Consider the following 21,041-nt stretch of genomic DNA (forward strand, 5'->3'; position numbering starts at 1 on the left):
CACTCCCCCTCAAGTTGGAGCATAGATGTTAATCATGCCCAACTTGTTACAAATGTAGTCAATCCTAGCTCCATTCAGAGCTTTTGTGAAAATATCTTCTAACTGCTCTCCAGTTTTGATGTGTCCTGTTGAGATCATCTGTTGTTAAATCTTTTCACAAACAAAATGACAATCAATCTCAATATGTTTGGTCCGCTCATGAAACACCGGATTAGAAGCAATATGGAGAGTAGCTTGATTATCACAACACAATTTCGCAGGCAGAGAGGTCTTAAAACCTGTCTCATCTAGTAATTGAAGTATCCACATTACTTCACATACTAATTGTGCCATGGCTCTGTATTCCGATTAAACACTAGATCAAGAAACTACACTCTGCTTCTTGCTTCTCCAAGACACCAAATTTCCTCCAACAAAATTGCAATATCCAGTAGTTGACCTCCTGTCAACCTTAGATATAGCCCAGTCGGCATCTGAAAAACATTCAACATTCAAATGCCCATAATTACCATATAACAAACCTCTTCTTGGAGCGTCCTTCAGATAACACAAGATTTGTCACAAGGCTTCTCAATGAGCAACAGTTGGGGAATACATAAACTGACTTACCACATTAACAGCATAAGCAATGTCAGGACGAGTGACTGTAAGGTCGTTCAATTTTCCTACTAATCTCCTGTATCTCTTTGAATCTTCAAACAACTCACTATCTCCTGCTAACAGTTGTAAATTTGGAGTCATTGGTGCACTGCAAGGCTTAACACCTAATTTTCCTGTCTCTGTCAATAGATTAAGGACATTTTCATTGAGACAAGAAAATACCCTTCTTACTTCTCATAACTTTAATACCCAAGAAATATTTTAACAATCCTAAGTCTTTGGTCTGAAATTGGGTTTGGAGGAAGGTTTTAAGAGATGAAATACCTGCAGAGTCACTCCCAGTGATGACAATATCATCCACATAGACTACCAGGAGAATTAGACCAGCCTCAGATTGCCTATAAAATATTGAGTGATCACACTTACTCTTTTGCATATCAAATTCCTGTACTGCTTCACTGAATCTCCCAAACCAGGCCCTAGGACTTTACCCAAACCAAGCCATAAAGAAACTTCTGAAGCCTATAAACTTTACCCAACTCCCCCTGAACAACAAACCCAGGTGGTTGCTCCATATACACCTCCCCTAGAGATCACTATGAAGAAAAGCATTCTTGATATCCAATTGGTGCAGGGGCCAATCATATGTAGCTGCTAAAGAGATAAACAAGCGAACAGAAGTAAGTTTAGCTACAGGAGAAAAAGTGTCAAAGTAATCAACCCATATGTCTGAGCATATCCTTTGCCACAAGGCGTGCTTTTAACCTAGCCACAGAACCATCAGGATTTACCTTTACTGTAAATATCCATTTGCAACCAATAGCTTTATTACCAGTGGGCAAAGGCAACAATTCCCATGTACCATTAGCATCTAAAGCCTCCATTTCCTCTTTCATAGCAGCACATTAGCCAGGATGAGACGGTGTCTCACCAACAGTATTAGCGATAGGAACAGAGCCTAAAGAAGTAACAAAACACCGAGAACAAGAAGACAATTGATTATAAGAAACAAAAGTGCATGAACGTTTACCTTTACGAAGAATAATGGGTAAGGCTAGGTCAGAATCATGATCAGTATGAGGTGCAGGATCTCCCAACGAAGTAGCTGGTGGAGGATCTGAGTCAAGAATCTCCAATCTCCTGGAATAAACATGAACAACGAGAGGTCGAGTAGGTCTAGAGACAGAAGGAACAGGTTGTGGGAGAGGACTAGACATTGGTTGAACAGTATATATTAAGAGATCATCCTCCTCCCCCTTACTCTCATATATAGATGATTGAGGAAAGAATGGAGTGGACTAAAAAAATGTGACATCTGCAGAAACAAGATAACGATTAAGAGTAGGAGAGAAATAGCGGTATCCTTTTTAGAGCTGGGAGTACCCAAGGAAGACACATTTGAGAGACTTCGGATCCAATTTAGTAACCTGTGGACGAACATCACGCACAAAACGGATACAACAAAAAATACGGGGTTTAACAGGGAATAAAGATTTTGTAGGAAACAAAGCAGTATAAGGAATATCCCTATTAAGGACAGAAGACGGCATACGATTGATAAAAAAATATGTCGTAGAAATTGCATCCGCTCAAAAGTGTTTAGGAACTTTCATATGAAAAAGAAGAGCATGAGTTACCTCAAGAAGACGTAGATTTTTTCTTTCGGCTACGCCATTTTGGGATGGGGTATCAACACAAGAAAACTGATGAAGAATGCCGTTTGGTGTCATATAAGACTGAAATTGTGCTGAAAAATATTCTTTGGCATTGTCACTTCTTAATATGTGCACAGAAATATTGAGTTTGGATTTCATTACAAAAGGCACAAAAGATAGAAAACAACTCAGAACGATTCTTCATTAAATATAACCAGGTAACACGAGAGTAATCATCAACAAAAGTAACAAAATAATGAAATCCTGTTTTAGAAGTAACAGAATAAGGACCCTAAAGATCAGAATGAACTCACTCAAAAGGGGATGAAGCCCGTTTATTGATTCTAGACATAGAAGGCAAACATGATGTTTTGCAAACTGACACGACTTACATTCTAGTACTGATAAAGACTGAAACTGAGGACACAACTTTTTCACGGTAGACAAAGAAGGATGACCCAATTTACAATGAGCTTCAAGAGGTGTTAAGGTACTGGAGCAAACAAGCGACCACTGTATATGATTTTCCAGAATGTAGAGACCGCCTGACTCACGTCCTCTACTAATAATCTGCTTCGTCGTAAGATCCTGAAACAAATACTGGTCAGAAAAAAATAAAACATAACTATTTAAGGTACGAGTAAGTTTATTAACAGAAAGCAGATTAAAAGAGAATTTTGGTAGACACAAAACAGATGAAAAAGAAATTGATGAAGTCGGGTTCGCAGTTTCAGAACCCATGACACAAGAAGTAGAATCATCAGCTAAAGTAACAGTAGAGGAAGTGGGATTAGACTGAAAAGCAGATAAAAAACTAGAATTACTTGTCATATGATCTGTCGCACTGTAATCAATAACCCATTTGGGTGAGGAAGACACAAGGCATGTAGTGAATTTACCTGACTCAGCGATCGCAGTGACATGGGAACTGGTAGGCTTTAGAGATGCCTGATACTGGGAAAACTGTGCAAAATCTTCTGCAGATACCAAAACAGTTTTCTTAGAGGAAGATACTGTAGAATTTTCAGCTGTCATATTTGCCATTTGTGATCGCTGATTTTTCCTCTGAAGTTGTGGACAATTATATTTTGTATGGCCAGGCTCATGGCAATAATAACAAATGACTCTTCTTGAGTCTTGATTAGAACTAGCCTCCCCATTACGCTGATTACCTCTGTTGCCTGTAATTCCTCCTCTACTTCCTCTTCTATTATCCTGTTGTCCATTTGGATTACGGCTAATAAGAGCACTATTGGCAGGCTGTGAAGATTGAGTACTCTATGTATGAAAGACTCGTGTGAACGTTTCATGCAAAGAGGAAATCTCAGAACTAGAGATAATATGAGATTTAGCAGTCTCATACTCTGAAGGAAGGCCTGCAAGAAACTCATAACAGCCAGTTGCTTCCGTTGGGTCTGCTGAACTTTCATATCAGAACTAAAAGGCAACAATACATTAAGTGCCTCATATACTCGTTTAAAATCCATAAAATAAGCCGTGAGAGACTTATCCTCTTTCTCAGCATGGTAGAATGCCTTACAAACATCCTAAATACGGGAGATATTCCCTTTACCAGAATACAGAAAATCTAATTAATCCATCAATTCTTTAACAAATTTACAGTGATTAATTAAACTAATTACCTCACAAATCAAGCAAATACCAAAATAGGATCTGAGAGTTAAACCTCAGAAGTCTTTTAATGGTATACTGGATCAGGAAACAACACACAGTGGTGGAAAGAGGGGGTTGAGGCGACGCCGGCGATGCTGATTGGAGTCGATACGGCCGGCGGACGCGCCTCCACGCGCCGGCGAGTGAAGAAATGGTGAGAACTTAAGTTGGGCGCGTGAGCCTCGCACTTGGATTCCGGCGACCGGATTAGAGGGGACGGCCGGTAGATGACCTGCTCTGATACCATGTAGAAAGAGATGATTCTCCTTGATTTCAATTAATTTGTACATGGGTATATATATACAATTGATTCCTATAATTGTGTTCTACTAATTAGGAAGAAATTCAAAATAGGAATACAGAATACAGAATATACAGAGAAATAATATAGTGATTGACTTTCCATAACAATAGTGTAACAAGAATGCCTAGTAGGAAGTTATGATGGTTACTTCCCAAGAAACCCTGGATTGTTCAAATTCTAGATTAGTGCTAGAAAGGTGGTAGCTTTCTTGGTTTCCACGTGATGTAAAAACTTAAGTCAATACAGTTGGATTCCTGTCGACTTAGAACAGTATTTTTTGGCATATAAAGAGATCATACTATTACTGAGTGGTTGGATCTTGTGTTGACAACTCTCTCCCCCTTTGTTAGATAAATAGGAATAAATAGGACACTTTGTTATCAGAATAAGAGGTGATCTAGTAATTTGTGCTCTTCTTAAACATTTAATAGAGTTTTAAAAGTGCAACAAAGAAGTGGATGCAAGTAATACTAGTTCTCCTGGATGCATTTTTGCGTTTTCTCCTGTTATACAATTGTTGTCTTAGATGCAAGTATTATTAATTCTACTCCTAATCATGTATAGTTCTATCCTCTTGTTAGTGTCTGAATGTTCCACATGGCTAGAGGAATCCTACTCTAGTCGACTAGTTTCTTTGCTTGCCATCGTACATTATGTGCAAGAACCATGGTTTTAAATAACAACCTTATGTAATGTAACGGTTGTTATTTACAGGTTTTTAAGGCTTCTGTTACAATTTTCCCTGTTATTTATAGGCATAAAAATGCATCTGTAAAGGCTATTCCGCTCTTTACTTAACAATAACAGTCGTTATTTACCATTAATGGTAACGCTCTCTTACTTGTGGCCTACCTTTTTTTTTGGGTCCAGATGGGGGCATCAACTCATTTCATTGTTTTCTTTTTCTCATTTACAAGGGTTTAGGTTTTCATCATTTTTTCAACGTTCCATAAAAAATTTTTATTTTTCTTTAAAATCTTTCACTCCTTGAGCTAAGATCATCAATTAGTGAATGTTTATTTGAAGAGAAGGAGAGCAATCTACATCCATATCGTGCAAAGGGTGCAATATTTGTTTTTGTTTTTGGTGGTAATAGGGTTAGTTCTTTACAATCTACGCAGTTATTTTAGTTTTAAATTGATTAATGCTATTGATGTCTAAGAATGATGATGTATTTATGCTTATTATTTAGCTGTGTATTTATTTATATCTTTAAATATTATTTATTTCATGAACTTTGCAAATTTTTTTTTTTTAAATTGCACGGCCATAGCCAATTACTATTACGTTTCGGCCATTACGTGACTGCTTCCTTTAGCTGCTGCTGCGACGACTATGATGTAAATCCATGGCAAGAATTGGTCTCCATATGTTTTCTGAACTAACTTCTTTACCACACCCATTTGTTAAAATGTGGAAGCCCTTGTTTGTCAAAGTATTCAGGCATTGACAAGTGCCTGGAAGAGACTATTTTTCAGCCCTTATTTGCCACCATGTTCAGCCTTACACCCTTACCTATTTTTTACCACACTTGGGTTCCAATGCAGAATGTCGAATGATGGATGCTGTATCTATTTGGATCCATATCATGAGATGTGAGTATGACAAAGCCTGAGGTTGACTGTCATCTAATGGAACCCTCTTTTGTCTAATGCTTGGGACTGGCTATGCAAGTCTAATTGATGCTATACTCATGCCCAGGGAGAGTTCTTTCTAATCATTAATCCCCCAAAAACAAGACCTAGAAATATGAAAAAAGGTAGTAGGCAAAGTTTTTTTTGAAGTCAACCACTCAAAAAGGAAACTGAGAAAACAAATCAAAATGGGGAGTATCTTCCTATGTGCAAAATAGTCTTCCACTATTGTACAATGGTTGTAACAACAGTTGCGATATCATCTTTTTAATTTTGATAAATTGCAAATGTAACAACGGGACACTATTGTTGGCATATATGGAATCTGAACCGTGAAAAGTGATGTTACATTATACTGGCATGAGTTTTTTATGTTCCTGATGACACATACCTAATTATATGATATTAAATGGTTTTAGATAATGTATAAAGAGATATGAAAGTAGAAAACACTCCGTCTTCTAGGCATTTGAGACCCATAGCTATACATATATTTGTGGATAGTATTGTCTATTACATTTTGGACAGTAATAGAGTTTGTATATGAATTATCAATGGTCAAAGGTCAATTGAAAATAGAGGTTTGGGGCTAAAAACAATAATAAAACATGCTTTTTAAGTCCTGGCTCTTAAAGCAGACGCTATTATTTTGTGCCATGGTAGTACTAGGTGAAGGAGCTTCGCTTTGGGGTCTTTTTGTCCGTCGCTTGGGAGTTGCTCTTAGTGCACCTAAGCATGGCCTTTGCAATAGTATATCAAGCAAAACTACAATTAGAGCTTATCACAGCCATGGAATGTGTATTGTTGGAAGAACTCATTGGCATCTAACCCTAGGGTGTAGATTTCTGTCTTAAGAATGGGACTTCTATGATCTTTATAATGTAACTTGTCCATTTTCTTTTAGAGTCTTTTTAAAGGTAGTTTATCTTTATGAATATGATTGGTATCATATTTCCTCACTTTGCTACTTTTACAGGAGGAAGATCTTCTCAGAACGTTCAATAAACAGATTGAAGAGGACAGGAGAATTGTAATATCTAGAAGCAATTTAAATGAACTGTACAAGGTATGTTTAATTTCAAAAGCCTTTGTAATGATGGTGGTTATTTGTTTTATGGAGTGGATTTGGTAAAATTGCTAATAATTGAAAGCAATTTGTTTCACATGTTGCCATGCGTCATTGAAATTTGATCTAGGGAATTTACTGGTGCTATTATAATGCAGGTTCTTGAAGAAAACGAAATGTCTTGCCTGGACCTATTGCATGTAAATACTGATGGTGTAGTTTTGACAAAGCAAAGTAAGGAACTGTAACATGTTTTGACTAATTCGGACTATGATCCATACAGTTGCTCCATTTTTCAGTATGATGATTGGTACTGATCATGAATTGTGCTCATAATCTATTTATATATGAAATGACAAATTGCACGTTGGAGGAGTCAAAGTTTACATCTCATTTGTGTTGATGTTATTATATTAACCTTAAATACAAAATGGGATGAAGAGGTAGATCTGGACATATTAAATTTTTCTTGTAAATAAAAAGCTTATCTATGTTTGTTTACATGTGGCAATCATGTCTTGAATTGTTTCTTCTCATGTCTTGTTATGTAATTGCAAGGCTAAGTTGTAGTGATCCATTGAAATTATTGTCACCCATTGGCTCAATCACTGCCAGAATCATTTTCCTTGGCAGTTGAATTCTGCATGTAGCTTAACTCAACTCAACTCAACTCAACTAAGCCTTTATCCTAAAAATTTGGGGACGGTTATATGGATTCGCTTTCTCCACTCTAAACGATTTTGGGTTAAGTCCTCAGAAATGTGTAATGCTTCTAGGTCATGTTGTACTACTCTCCTCCAAGTCAATTTAGGTCTACCCCTTTTTTTCTTTCTATCCTCTAACCTAATGTGCTCTACTTGTCTAACTGGAGCCTCCGTATTTCTACGCTTCACATGACCAAACTACCTCAATCTCCCTTCTCTCAACTTATCTTCAATTGGCACCACTCCTACCTTTTCTCTAATACTCTCATTACGGACTTTATCTAGTCTAGTATGGCCACTCATCCACCTTAACATTCTCATCTCTGCAACTCTTATCTTAGACACATACGACTCTTTCAGTGCCCAACACTCGTTACCATACAACATAGCCGGTCGTATGGCTGTACGGTAAAATTTTCCTTTCAACTTATTATAAAACTCTCGTGGCACGTCTCCACTTCAACCATCCGGCTTTAATCCTATGACTAACATCTTCCACACATCCCCCATCTACTTGAAGGACTAAGCCTAGATATTTAAAGTGATTACTTTGGGACAGTACCATTCTATTCAAACTAACTCCTTCCCTATCACCAGTTTGGCCTTCACTGAACTTGCAATGCATGTATTCTGTCTTCGTTCTACTTAACTTAAAACCCTTTGACTCTAGAGCACTTCTCCAAAGCTGTAGCTTTCTATTGACTTCTTCTCGTGTCTCATCTATCAGAACAATATCATCCGCAAGCATCATGCACCAAGGAATACTCTCTTGTATATGTTTCGTCAATTCATCTAAAACTAATGTAAAAAGGTAAGGGCTTATGGTTGATCCTTGGTGTAATCCAATTGAGATCGGAAAATCTCTTGTGTCCCTTCCCACCGTGCGCACAATAGTAGTTGCTCCTTCATACATATCTTTCAACACTTGTATGTACCTAATAGATATCATCTTTTGTTCTAACACATTCCATAAGGCATATCTTGGAACACTATCATAAGCCTTCTCCAACTAAATAAAAACCATGCGCAGATCTTTCTTCACATCTCTATATTTCTCTATCAAGCTTCTAATGAGAAAAATCGCTTTCATAGTTGAACGACCGGGCATGAAAACAAATTGATTGAGAAAGATAGAAGTATCATGACGTAGTCGATGCTCCACAACTCTCTCCCACAACTTAATAGTATGGCTCATGAGTTTAATTCCCCTATAGTTTGAGCAACTCTGTATGTTTCCCTTATTTTTAAAAATAGGTACTAAGATACTCCTCCTCCATTCATCAGTCATTTTTTTTGAGTTTAGAATTTTATTAAATAATTTAGTTAATCATGCCACTCCCATGTCTCCCAAACACTTTCACACTTCAATTGGTATTTGATCAGGTCCACAGGTTTTACCCACTTTCATTATCTTAAGTGCTTCCTTTACTTCTAAAGATCTAATCCTTCTAGTATAATTCACATTCTTTTCAATTGTTCTATAATCTATATTCACGCTATTACGTGACATAATGGCGATTTACATAACATTTTTATGCCATTGTCATTTTACAAGGTATGAACAATTCTAATAAATTACCATGGAGGGTTAATTTTACTCATAGTTCCTCAACTTGATTATATGAGTACTATCACTCAACTCTAATTTATATCATAAAAATCCCTTAATTTTAATTTGAGTATCATTAAAATTCCCTATGACTTGCTATTACAGGTTTCTAGGTTAACTTATGGCTAAATTTCATTTATCATCCCTCAACTTCAATAAATATACCACACACATCCCTCAACTTCTAATTTATCTCATAAAAATCTTTAAACTTTAATTTAATATATAAATAATTTTTAATACAAAATCTACTAAATAATAATTAAGATTGGATATATGATTTTGCTAATTTAAGAAATAAAGACAAAAACTATATACAATATCAACCTAAATTAAAAAAAAAAATTAAATCATTCATACTTGATTAATGTTTAAATATTTTCAAAATAAAGTAAAATAATTATATGTTGTTACTTTTTTTCTTTATATTAAAATAAACCAAAGGAATTAAGATAAATTAGACATAAATCTTTTAGATATTAACCTAAAATCGAATTATAAAAAATAATATATGTAAAAATACTATTTTTATATGATAAATTAAATAAATAATTAATTGTAAATAGTTATAAAATATTAAACTATTTCTAAAAGTATGATTTTATTTTAAAAAAATAAAAAATAAATGAAGATTTAAAATTTTAAGTTGATTATAAAGTTGATGAAGGACTATGATAAACCTATTTAAATTGAGAGATAATGAGTGAAACTTAGCCATAAGTTAACCTGGAAACCTGTAATAGCAGGTTAGAGGGATTTTAGTGATACTTAAAATGAAATTCGGGGATTTTTATGATACAAATTGAAGTTGAGGAATGATATTGATACAATCATGTATGAGAGACTATGAGTAAAATTAACCCCGTAATGGAACTGTTATTTAGTGGTCTTAAAATCACCACAGCTATTGTCTACAATGCCTCGTAATATATTCTGTTAATTTATTGCATTTTTCCAGAATTATTATTGTTCTTATATTTTCTGCAAAAGTAGCTCATCATTCACGCACAATATCATTAATAGAGTAGAGCTGGACATAAATGATGCTCTTACAAAATTCATTCTCCTAATCTTCTTACTTGAAAGGAAATAAAAAACTAGTTGCTTAAGTATTTATAGATTCCAGAAGGCTTCTCATTGTTCTGTTAAGATCAACAATACGAAATGTGAGAATTAATGATACATTATAAACTCTAAACAAATCTGAAAATAAGCAAGCTGAAAAAAAAAATGCTGAAACCATATCTTAGTGAATGAATTTGAAATTACACATGATTATAGCACATGTTTGTGAAGTTTGTCCATTCAATAAATCTATTCAGTTGTGTATAATTGATACATTATAGACACTACAACTTAAATTTCAAGTTAAATCTCTCATGTACCTAGCCAAATGCAATCTATTGGAGTTCCTGAATAGAAAAAGAATCCCTAATTAGTAAGGATACTTTCCTGACCAAAATATCACTTGTATTGATATAGGACTAAAGCCTAAAACTCTAGGTGTTCAAATTGGTATTCCTTTTTATTCATCAATTTCAGAATAACTTTTGTATGCTATCTGAATGGAGTAATGTTTCTTGGTGATATTTCTTGCAACATGTTAAAAACACTTTGCCAATCCATTTTTAGTTCAGGAGAACAAATCTATTGACTATTGGTGAATTTTATTTGTTTATTTATTGATCTGTGTCCATGTATGCTACAAAATCAATTTCACATGTTGCTTATGTGCTAAAAGCATGAAACTCATTATATTTGCTGTCATTTGGGTTAAAAATTTATCTAGTTAACTATTTGGAGAAGTTCAAGTGAACAAATGATGGTTGATACCTTTTCTTTTGCATTAAATTAAATTTCATTGCAGAAGCTGAAAAAGTTGTTGGTTGGGCTAAGAATCATTACTTGTCATCTTGCCTGCTTCCGTCCATAAAAGGAGAGAGATTGATTTTGCCTAGTGAAAGGTATGTATTTATGCTGGAATATTTGCCAATAATTTATCATCTTCATGCTAATTGCTGTCTTTCTGTATGAAGCCTTGAAATTGCAATTATGAGGTTGAAGGAGCAAGAAACCACATCTCAAAAGCCATCATTAAATTTGAAGGCATGTTTTGACATTTACTCTTCTGATTCCTTGTAATTGTTGAAAGCTTTGTATATTATACTTTTTCTAATGGATGGAAATTTCAGCAGAACCTTGCAAAGGATGAGTATGAGAGTAACTTTGTTTCAGCTGTGGTACCTCCTGGTGAAATTGGTGTCAAGTTTGATGATATAGGTGCTCTTGAAGATGTAAAGAAGGCATTGAATGAACTTGTCATTCTTCCTATGAGGAGACCGGAGCTGTTTTCTCGCGGAAATTTGCTGCGGGTAGTGATTTCATTCATAATATCAATATTTAATAAGTTGAGATTGTTTTCAGTGTATGATTTTCTTTTTCCTGCCCCAAGCCATGCAAAGGAATATTACTTTTTGGGCCTCCTGGAACTGGGAAAACCCTTCTTGCCAAAGGACTTGCAACAGAGGCTGGTGCAAACTTTATCAGCATAACTGGTTCAACTCTTACGTCAAAGGTATGCTGACAAATTGAAAGTTGAATTTTACAAAGCTTATCATAGCCATGCTTCATATCCATGTCCTGTTGCTTCCCTGTTTAAACTTTTTTCTTTGTCTGGTTCCTCCTTTATCTTGAATAATTTTAGTAATATCAATGCGGGTAAAACTGTCTTTTTTTTTTTTTTTTTTTTTGGGGGAGGGGGGGGCTGTGGGGGGAGGCGCGTGTGGGTTACATAGCTTTCTCTCTCTTTAGTTAATTAGGTAAATAGTAAGGGGTCAAAATGTGTTTCCATGGTAGAAAATAGAAAAAACACTTCATAAAGCTAAAGGCATTCAACGTTATTTTTGTGTTGCTTGTTACACATCTTTGTAGCATTTATATGTGGATAAGAAAACTCAGTCTAGTAGAAACACTTGCAAACTTAGAGGTGATTTCAAAAAAAAAAAAAATGCTGCTTATGGTCATGACTTCCCAGTTCCCACTCCTTTGAGGTCTTGTTATTCCTCCTAATTATTGCTAAATACAACAATGCTTCTTTTGGACCACTTAGGTTGCTAGTTTTCATGAAATATCAATCTAATGGTGTGTTTGACACCGTGATTGTTTCATTGTTTTTTTGTTTCTTTAAAAAATGAAACTGTTTTTAGTCTTGGCTTATGGTTGGGTAAAACATAGTTTCATTCTTATTCTCTTCTTTTCTTTCCCTTTAAACCATTTCTTCGTTTACCTAATTAAAATGGTCGGTGTATGTTGTCTCCACTAAAAACAATACTGATTTTTTTTTTTCTCCATGCACTTATGGCTTCCAAATCCTTCACACTGCCATCACCTAATCGATTGTCAATAGCTATGGGTAATCAGCACAAATTACCATTAGCATATTATTATATCTAAACACAATACTCGGTATATCCAGAGACAAAGTTGAAAAAATTTCGCAGGAAGACATTGTGCAATTTGATGGTGAAATTCAGTGTAGATTTATCGAAGAATGATGATGAAGGCAACTAACGCTGACTACCAATGGCGTCCGAGAGAGAGAGAGAGAGAGAGTGAGAGGCCAATGATGGTGGGTGAGAGAGTGCAAATGGAAGGTGCCGACAATGGGGGAGAGAGAATAGATGATGTGATAGTTAAGAGCAACAGAAGATTTAGTGTAGATGAGATTGGGAAGAGAGAGATATTGATAGATGAAAAATGGAAAGAAATTTGTTACGGTTTCTTATTTTCAAAATGGTTCTGAGAGAAGCGTAAATAATGAAAATGCAACAAAGTCATTGAACAAAAAACTAAAACATTACAGGATACACTCTAAAGGTCACATAATCGTGCATCCAACATATTTGCATAAATGGTAGCCAAAAAATCCAAACTATTCAGTTTTTAAATCAGTACTCATATGTCATAGTAATTATTAAATTTCTTTATAATTCTTATGAATCAAAATTCTTCATTAGAAGCTTGTAATTTCTAGGACAAATAAGACACCATCATTATATGAAATGATATCATGAACAACCTTCAAATGGTAATAGGAGCTGGGAATATGCTACTATAATTATTAATATTATTTCAGCAGTGGTTTCAAATGAGCATGAGTGTTTCTGCATGATAATTATTTTTGATAACTATGTGTTCTTGAAAAGAATTAATTTATCAGAATCATAAAATTGGAGAAAATGGTAAATTTATTTTCTTTATTATCTTTGATTAATGATAAGGACAAAGCATTTATTTATTTATTGTCTTTATAATGGTTTCAAAACACTCAATTTGCCGTAATTTCTTTGTGTTTGCATATGTGATACTTATTTTTTCCTTCTTCCCCATACAGTGGTTTGGAGATGCTGAAAAGCTTACAAAGGCTTTATTTTCTTTCGCCAGCAAACTGGCTCCTGTCATTATATTTGTTGATGAGGTGTCTCTCTCTCTCTCTCTCTCTCTCTCTCTCTCTCTCTCTCTCTCTCTTTAAGGTTTAGGATTATTTGCCCAATTATTGGACTTATTGAATGGTAAGCAATTCATGCCAAAGTGTAAAATTTTTCTGATGCATTTTAATAAAGTTATAATCCTCCTCAAACCTTCACTTCATTAATGACTGAAAAGTGCAAATGTATAAAAAAAAAATTAGTAATTTTCCTAAATACCCTTGGAACCTGTTGAATGATATTCTACTAACATTATAAGAATGTATTACAACAAATTTACAGCTTATTGCAATCTCTAATTCTATTTCAACTTGACATTTCTTTCAATTTGTTGTACTAAATTGCTTTTATGCATTTGTGTTTTGTGTAATCTAAGGGTTTTAAAGTATTGTTTTTGTGAATGTCACTGAAGTTATTTTATTATATTATATGAGGGCAAGTGAATTGATAAGTTTTGCTCCTTTTGAGAGTAATGTAAACAGCCTCCTTCAGAAAAGTAGGGAAAAGGCTGCATATAATAGATGTCCAGCTGCTGACCCTAACGATATATTGCAAGGTGGGGCGCTTTGTGCACGAAGGGCACCTGAGGTAGAGCCAATAGGTAATTAGGTATTTAGGGGATTTTTGGGGACGAGAAACATATTCTCAGGTTGGGAGAAACAAATTCTCAGATTTGAAGAAACAAATTCTGTACTTTATTGCCCAGAATAATAGTCAATAATCATAATAGTTCTCTAAATTAAAATGGAGAAACTAAGCCCTATTTATCGAGTTTGAAATCCCAATTACATTAGGATTTTAGGAATCCTAATTCAATCTAATTAGGAATATAAATTAAGATAAACTATATTAATAATAATAATAATAAACTTAAATAAAACTCTTTAAATTTTCTAATTCTATAATAAATAAAATTCCTAAGTATAATCCTACTCCAACACCAATATTGAATCATTGTCCCATGGGTGGAGAAAACTCGACCTCGAGTTTTGAAGTGTGGAAGGATCAAGAACTGAGTGAGAAGAACACACAACTATGTTTTCTTCGAAGGTGGCAATGAAATTGAAACAAAGAACTTCATGCTTTCTTTTGCATCTTTGAAAACTTTCAAACCAGTGACAACGACAATGAGAAGACTTTTCAATACATTAGGATTAACTTGATTTTGTCCAATCTCCATTGTAGTCTCCATACTCAATTGGCTTCATCAGCTTCTTGCTCTATAATACACTCTTCAACAAGTGAAGGCTCAACAATTAAATTGGATTCTTCAATTTCTGTTGTTGGCTATGTAGTTTGATCATCTTCAATTTGAAGTTGCTCTTCTTTAATTTTGTCTTCAAGTTACTCTTGTTCTTCAATTTCAAGCTGTTGCCTCTCTTTTTCAAGACTACCAGCTTTTATATCTTCAAAAGGTTTTTTTATCACATTCCACTATGTTTGCAATGGAAACAAATATTCCTTCATGCTTGCTTCCATGCTTCAAGTCTTCTCTTTCTAATTTGTTGATGAGCTTGTTAAATTTGATACTCTTTTCTTCCTTGCTTCAAGTGCTTTCTCCCTTACTTTTAAAAATTGATTGATGGTTCGATACAAATAAGTGAGGAGCATGTATAGCACTGGCATATGAATTCCTAAAATAACAAATTTCATTTAATTGCACTTTATAATCATTGATTTCAACTTGTAGGCTTTAACTGGTAGCCCGTATTTCATCTAATTGTACCTTGTAATCATCGATGTCATCTTGTAACCTTACAATGTCAGTTATGGATTTAAATTGCGGCCATGTTTGTGGTCACGGTTGCAGGTAATAGAAACAGGCTTGTAACAGCCGTAACAGTAACGGTAACAGCCTATCATGCAATTTAAAAAAAAAAAAATTGCAAAGTTCATGAAATTAATACATATTTAAAAATATAAGTAAAACTAAGATACACAACTAAATAATAAGCATAAATAGATCAAATAATGTTTATTAATCAATTTAAAGATAAAATAACTATGTAATAGTAAAAAGCTAACCTTATAAGTATGTAGATCACACAAACTAATGCTTCATAACATAAATTTAATAAAAAACCTAGCATCAAACATAATTTTCCACAACAAAGAAACAAAAAAGTGCAAAAACAAAAATAAATAACTCTCGGCTGTTACTATTAAGTAATGGGTGTGATGGCCATCATAGGAACAATTTTTTTATGCCTTTAAATAATGAGTGTCACTGTAACGGGAGGGCAAAAAACTTACAAATAATGGTTCTTACATAACATAACGGCCTTTATTTGAAACTATGATGTCAGTCCACAACGTGCTATTCAAAATAAAGAAGCATACCTCATTAAAGAAAACTCAAATTTTAGCCGTTTAGAGCCATTTTACCTGGAACGGATGTTGTAAATGGATTCAGGACGTCAAACTGAGCAAAGTAGGGTCACTTGAAAAATTGTTGACGTGGCACTATTGCTGATGTGGCACAGTGACTAGACACTGCCTTACTGTCTCATGATGTGGAAGTGAGTTGGCAGGCTGCTGTTTCAATCTTTGGTCGCCTACAACTGCTACACTGAAATTGAAAGAGAAGGCATTATTTGCTATGAAAATCGATCCACTGTACACTCCTGTAATTCCTTCATATGAGCACTTCTCTTTTGAGATCATCCCAGTCATAAGCATTTGTAAGATAAGAAAGCAGTCAACAAATACGGAATCAGCTGTGGAAAATCTCCCGAAGAAGGCAAGAAGCAAGGGAAGAAGCTGCTGGAGACAATTTAAGCTTTGTCGGTGGGAGTTTCATGGCAAGAACAGCTTTTCATTCTCGATAATTTAGCAAATCTGCTTATCTTATTACGGGTGTTGATAATTTTAGAGACCCCCTCTGTTGCCCAGTGAAATGCTTTGGTTCACCGATTTTTCTCCCTTCCCAGGGCTTTGTCTATCTAGTCGGTCTTCAAATAGTCAGCAATCTGATTTCAGCAAGTGCATGAAATCTGGTAGAAATGAGCCCAATCAGGTATTTCTGGCAGATTTGACCGACTCACTTGTAACTCACTGTAGGAATAGAAGGGAGGTCAGACGGTGGGAACCAAGTCATGGAAAGATGGCTAGGTGCAGAGAAGAGTCAAGCATTGGAAAAATGGATCTCCTGTTGGGTTGGGTTCTGGTTGTCAAACTTGTCAGGTTTGACTTCTAGGAGCATCAGTTTGGTGCTCTGATGTCTGGAAAGTGTAGATCGACTACCAGCGACATTTTTGGGAGGAATGAATGTGGGAAGCAGTGGGATTTGGACCAAGTAGGGGTTTTACCTGAACAGATTTTGGCTTCTGGTCACTTCCAAACAATCAAAGTGGCGGAGTCTCCAAGGTTGCCTCAGGTTGATGAGTGTTGTGGTGGGGTTGTTTGAAGGCCAAGTTTGATTTCTGGGTTGAGATTTTGGGGAAGAGAAACAAATTCTCAGGTTGTGAGATACAAATTCTCAACTTTATTGCTCAGAACAATAGTCTATAATCATAATAAGTCTCTAAATTAAAATGGAGAAACTAAGCCTATTTATAGAGTTTGAATTCCCAGTCACATTAGTTTTGGGGATTTATATAGAATAGCCTATTTACATTAGAGAAATTTAGATAAAATAGGAAATCAATTAAATCCTAGTTGAAGGAAAACTAATAAGTAATCCTAATTGAAATAGGAATGCACAACAACAAATTTGGCAGCCAAAAACTCTCCCAAAACAAGTTGGAACGCATTAGGACTGCTGGACCCATTTGGTGGTTTGTCTTGGATTAAAAAAGGCTGAAAAACTAAGACTTCACGGGATGGGACAGAAAAAAACACCCTTGGAACACACCTAGGGTGTATTCTTCACTCTGTAAAACTTGGCTGCCTCTGCTAGAGCATGGTCTGGGCATGTTCTTTGCTGGAATTTATTTTATTTTATTTTCTTAACCACCCTCTTGCTTCCTTTGCCTTCCCTTGTTGTTTTCCCACTTTCCCAAGAATCCTTCACTAATTTCTTCCATGTCATAAATATTCAAAGAACCTATCAACTTTGGTAATCCAATCCCCTCAATAATTGAATTCCCACGAAATCAAGGAATATAAATCCTAGATAATTGAAATCCCATGAAATCTAGAAATATCTACGTTTAGACAAAATTTGTTGGGTCCTGTATTGCCTGCGTTTCTATCACCACCAGCATTATCAACATAGCCTGCACTGCCACCGTATTCACCATCTGTGTCTTCCATATAAGCACAGTGTCTATGCCAATATGCAGGAATGTTTCTGCTGATGGGCTGACTTCAAGCTAACTCTCCAATATGTGGTATGTTGTCATTCCGCCTTCTGTTAGCATTGATTCCTAAAGCATCAAGTCCACCTGCAATGTCTTCGAAGTGGCTTTCTAAAATTTTGCAGCCCAAGATCCATCATTTGATCTAGGTTTCTTAATGCTGTTCCCATGGTCATGCACAGTGGCCTGGAGGTTCTCCATTCCCTGATCACTTTTCCAAGAGAACAACTGCCACCAACAACTTCATCAATTGCCATCAGATTGAGTGAATTCCTTCTCTGATATTAACTGATGCAGCAGGTAAGCAAAAGAATAACTGGTTGAGCACTTGACTAAAACCAAGAAAAAATAAATTTCAGCAGAATTTTGAACTCCAGTTAAGAGGGAAAAAAATACTTATTTTATTGAATGAAAAGTTGTCTTAACATCACATATTTATAGTGAAACCTACTACATTAAGAATTGCATAAATCCTAGGGATTAAGGTTGGAAGCTCGAAGTCAACAGCCTGCTTTAATTAAAAGTCTTTAACTAACTAGGGTTTGGCTAACTGGAAAATAATTCTAAAGAAATTGTTGAAACAATCACTCTAATTAAGCTTTAGATTAGGAAATTACACTAGATTAGGAACTCACTTTGTAATTAGGAATATTTGTTATATGCCTAGATAGTGCCTGTAAATAGGTTTTCATATTTAGTTTAGGTTTTTGTATTTAGTTTTTCCTGTAATAAGCATTTCAACCCCCAAGGGCTTGGGGAAATAATCAAGCTAATTTTCTCCGATCTTCTTCTCTTTTTTCTAATTTTACAGAAATAGAAGAAGAAAATCACATAAATTCTAAATAGCATATGAATAGGAAAATAAATCTCTACTAGGTTTACAGCCACTGTCTATGTGTTAGTGCTGCAAAAATTGGTATAAATAATCAATATGTTGCTTGTTTTTTATATTTCTGAAACAAGATTGATTATAAGCTACATTCTTGTTTCAGTTGCTCTTATAGTAGGCAAAATAATGTGTTCTGGATTCTGTTTGCGTAGGTGGACAGTTTGCTTGGTGCTCGTGGTGGTGCTTTTGAGCACGAGGCTACTAGAAGAATGAGGAATGAATTCATGGCAGCATGGGATGGATTGAGGACGAAAGACAGCCAAAGGATTCTCATCCTTGGTGCCACGAATCGGCCATTTGATCTTGATGATGCTGTAATTCGCCGCTTACCTAGAAGGTGAGATTGCACAGGAAACTAGAGACTTGTCAGTCTTTTTTATGTGAAATTGATTCATGGATCATTGTGTATTTGTCCTGCTATATTTTACAATAATAATATTTATATACGTATTTTATGTTGGATTTCTGATTATAGAATATATGTGGATCTACCGGATGCTGAAAACCGGAAGAAGATTTTGAAAATATTTCTTGCACAAGAGAATTTAGGACCTGATTTTCAGTTTAACAAACTAGCAAGTGCAACTGAGGGATATTCTGGTAGTGATTTGAAGGTAATGTATCAGTAATTAAGATTCAATTATAGGTTATAGTGCCTAATGCTTTCTCTTATTTTTTGCTTTGTAGAACCTCTGTATTGCTGCAGCATATAGACCTGTCCAGGAACTTCTAGAAGAAGAAAAGAAGGTAAATCTTACATTTAGGAGGGTTTGAAGATCTGAATTCTTCTATCAGTGTTTCTGCATTGGACTTGGCATACTTTCCAAGTTCTTATGTTTGACTGTGCTCTGATAGAATGCTGTAGTGTGAAGTTTAATGGTAAATTTTATGTCTGCTTTCGAATTTTCTCATATTTAATTATGTCAGTCTAAAAGTGGGGCATATATTTCATTAGCCCCCAAAATTAAGTGTCTTCGTGCAGAATAGTATGGTAACTTGAAAATATCATTTTCTATGGAAACATGCGTCAAGTTTCTAGGGGAACAATTTACTTAATTTATCTATCAAAGTGGAAAGGGATTGTTATTGTTCCAAGTTATAATTTTTCCCATTTTTTGTTATGTTTTAATCTTTACATTGTAGGATGGGAAAAAAAATGGTTTGTTGTTCTGCTATCTTTTGATTTTTTTCCCCACAGGGTGGTAAAGGTGATGTTGCTTCAGCTTTAAGGTCGCTTAATTTGGATGATTTCATTCAGTCAAAAGCAAAGGTAATCAATGAATTTAGTTACTAATGTTTGGAAATTATCATAATCTTGTGTCATTATCTTCAACTTACATTGTTTGCTGGTTCTGAAAGAATATCCCTAAGATTTTGTTCGTTCACGAATATTTGTGGAATGGGATTATTCTATTTGCAGCACATGATATGTTGCTGCAGTTGGCACAAACCCTTTTTTTTTTTTTTATAAATTTTAATCCTGGGATTATTTACTGGACCTATTAATCTGGTGCAAAATGCTCTAGTGTTCATCGTTATATCACATCTGTTGTTAGATTGGCATCTGTTTGCTGTACGTAGGTGGGTCCATCCGTTGCCTATGATGCTGCAAGCATGAATGAGCTGAGGAAATGGAACGAGCAATATGGAGAAGGTGGAAGCAGGAGAAGATCACCCTTTGGTTTCTGAAGCTGTCCTGATCAGATCAGGTTGCATTTTCACAATATATGTTCTCATTGGGCGCAAAATTAAGGAAACAAAGAAGGAAAGCTGTTACATAGGCAATGAAGAAATCTCCCGTTTTCAACAGGCTAGGGAGGCTCTGATGATATAATAATATGATTTATAATTTAACGTAATGAAATCATATCCTCTACAACATTTCCTCCAATTTTGTAGGCCAATTTCATGCTTTGTAGCCATTGGACTAGACGAGTAGTACTAGCTTCATAAATTTTCTCTAAATTTTTAATTTTAATTAACTAAATAATTAATTTTTGTTGTGATCTGCTTCTTTGTTATTATAATCTAGTGTAATTAATTATTGTGCTAGAGGGAAGGAGCCTAGTTTTTTTTTTTTTTTTTTCTTTGGCAAATGGTCTATTTTAGTCTAGTTATTTC

General features: G+C 35.0%; 1 protein-coding gene across 5 annotated transcripts in view; it reads left to right on the forward strand.

Annotated features, from left to right (window-relative positions):
• Positions 1-20,972, forward strand: part of LOC110655180 (uncharacterized) — a 32,320-nt gene extending 11,348 nt beyond the window's left edge. For 3 of the 5 annotated variants that reach the window (XM_058138186.1, XM_058138185.1, XM_058138187.1), the window contains 12 exons: positions 6,844-6,933; positions 7,092-7,167; positions 11,114-11,210; positions 11,283-11,352; positions 11,442-11,618; positions 11,699-11,821; positions 13,640-13,723; positions 19,073-19,257; positions 19,396-19,534; positions 19,608-19,667; positions 20,119-20,190; positions 20,502-20,972. In XM_058138186.1, coding sequence (XP_057994169.1) covers positions 6,844-6,933; positions 7,092-7,167; positions 11,114-11,210; positions 11,283-11,352; positions 11,442-11,618; positions 11,699-11,821; positions 13,640-13,723; positions 19,073-19,257; positions 19,396-19,534; positions 19,608-19,667; positions 20,119-20,190; positions 20,502-20,609 — 1,281 coding nt within the window. In that variant the 3' untranslated portion in view covers positions 20,610-20,972. Of the gene's footprint in view, positions 1-6,843; positions 6,934-7,091; positions 7,168-11,113; positions 11,211-11,282; positions 11,353-11,441; positions 11,619-11,698; positions 11,822-13,639; positions 13,724-18,016; positions 18,328-19,072; positions 19,258-19,395; positions 19,535-19,607; positions 19,668-20,118; positions 20,191-20,501 lie in introns of those variants that run through there. The other 2 variants (XM_058138188.1, XM_058138189.1) reach the window with 2 other exon arrangements.
• Positions 20,973-21,041: the final 69 nt, after the last annotated feature.

The sequence above is a fragment of the Hevea brasiliensis genome, chromosome 16 (genome assembly GCF_030052815.1).
Source record: "Hevea brasiliensis isolate MT/VB/25A 57/8 chromosome 16, ASM3005281v1, whole genome shotgun sequence".
NCBI classification, from domain to species: domain Eukaryota; kingdom Viridiplantae; phylum Streptophyta; class Magnoliopsida; order Malpighiales; family Euphorbiaceae; genus Hevea; species Hevea brasiliensis.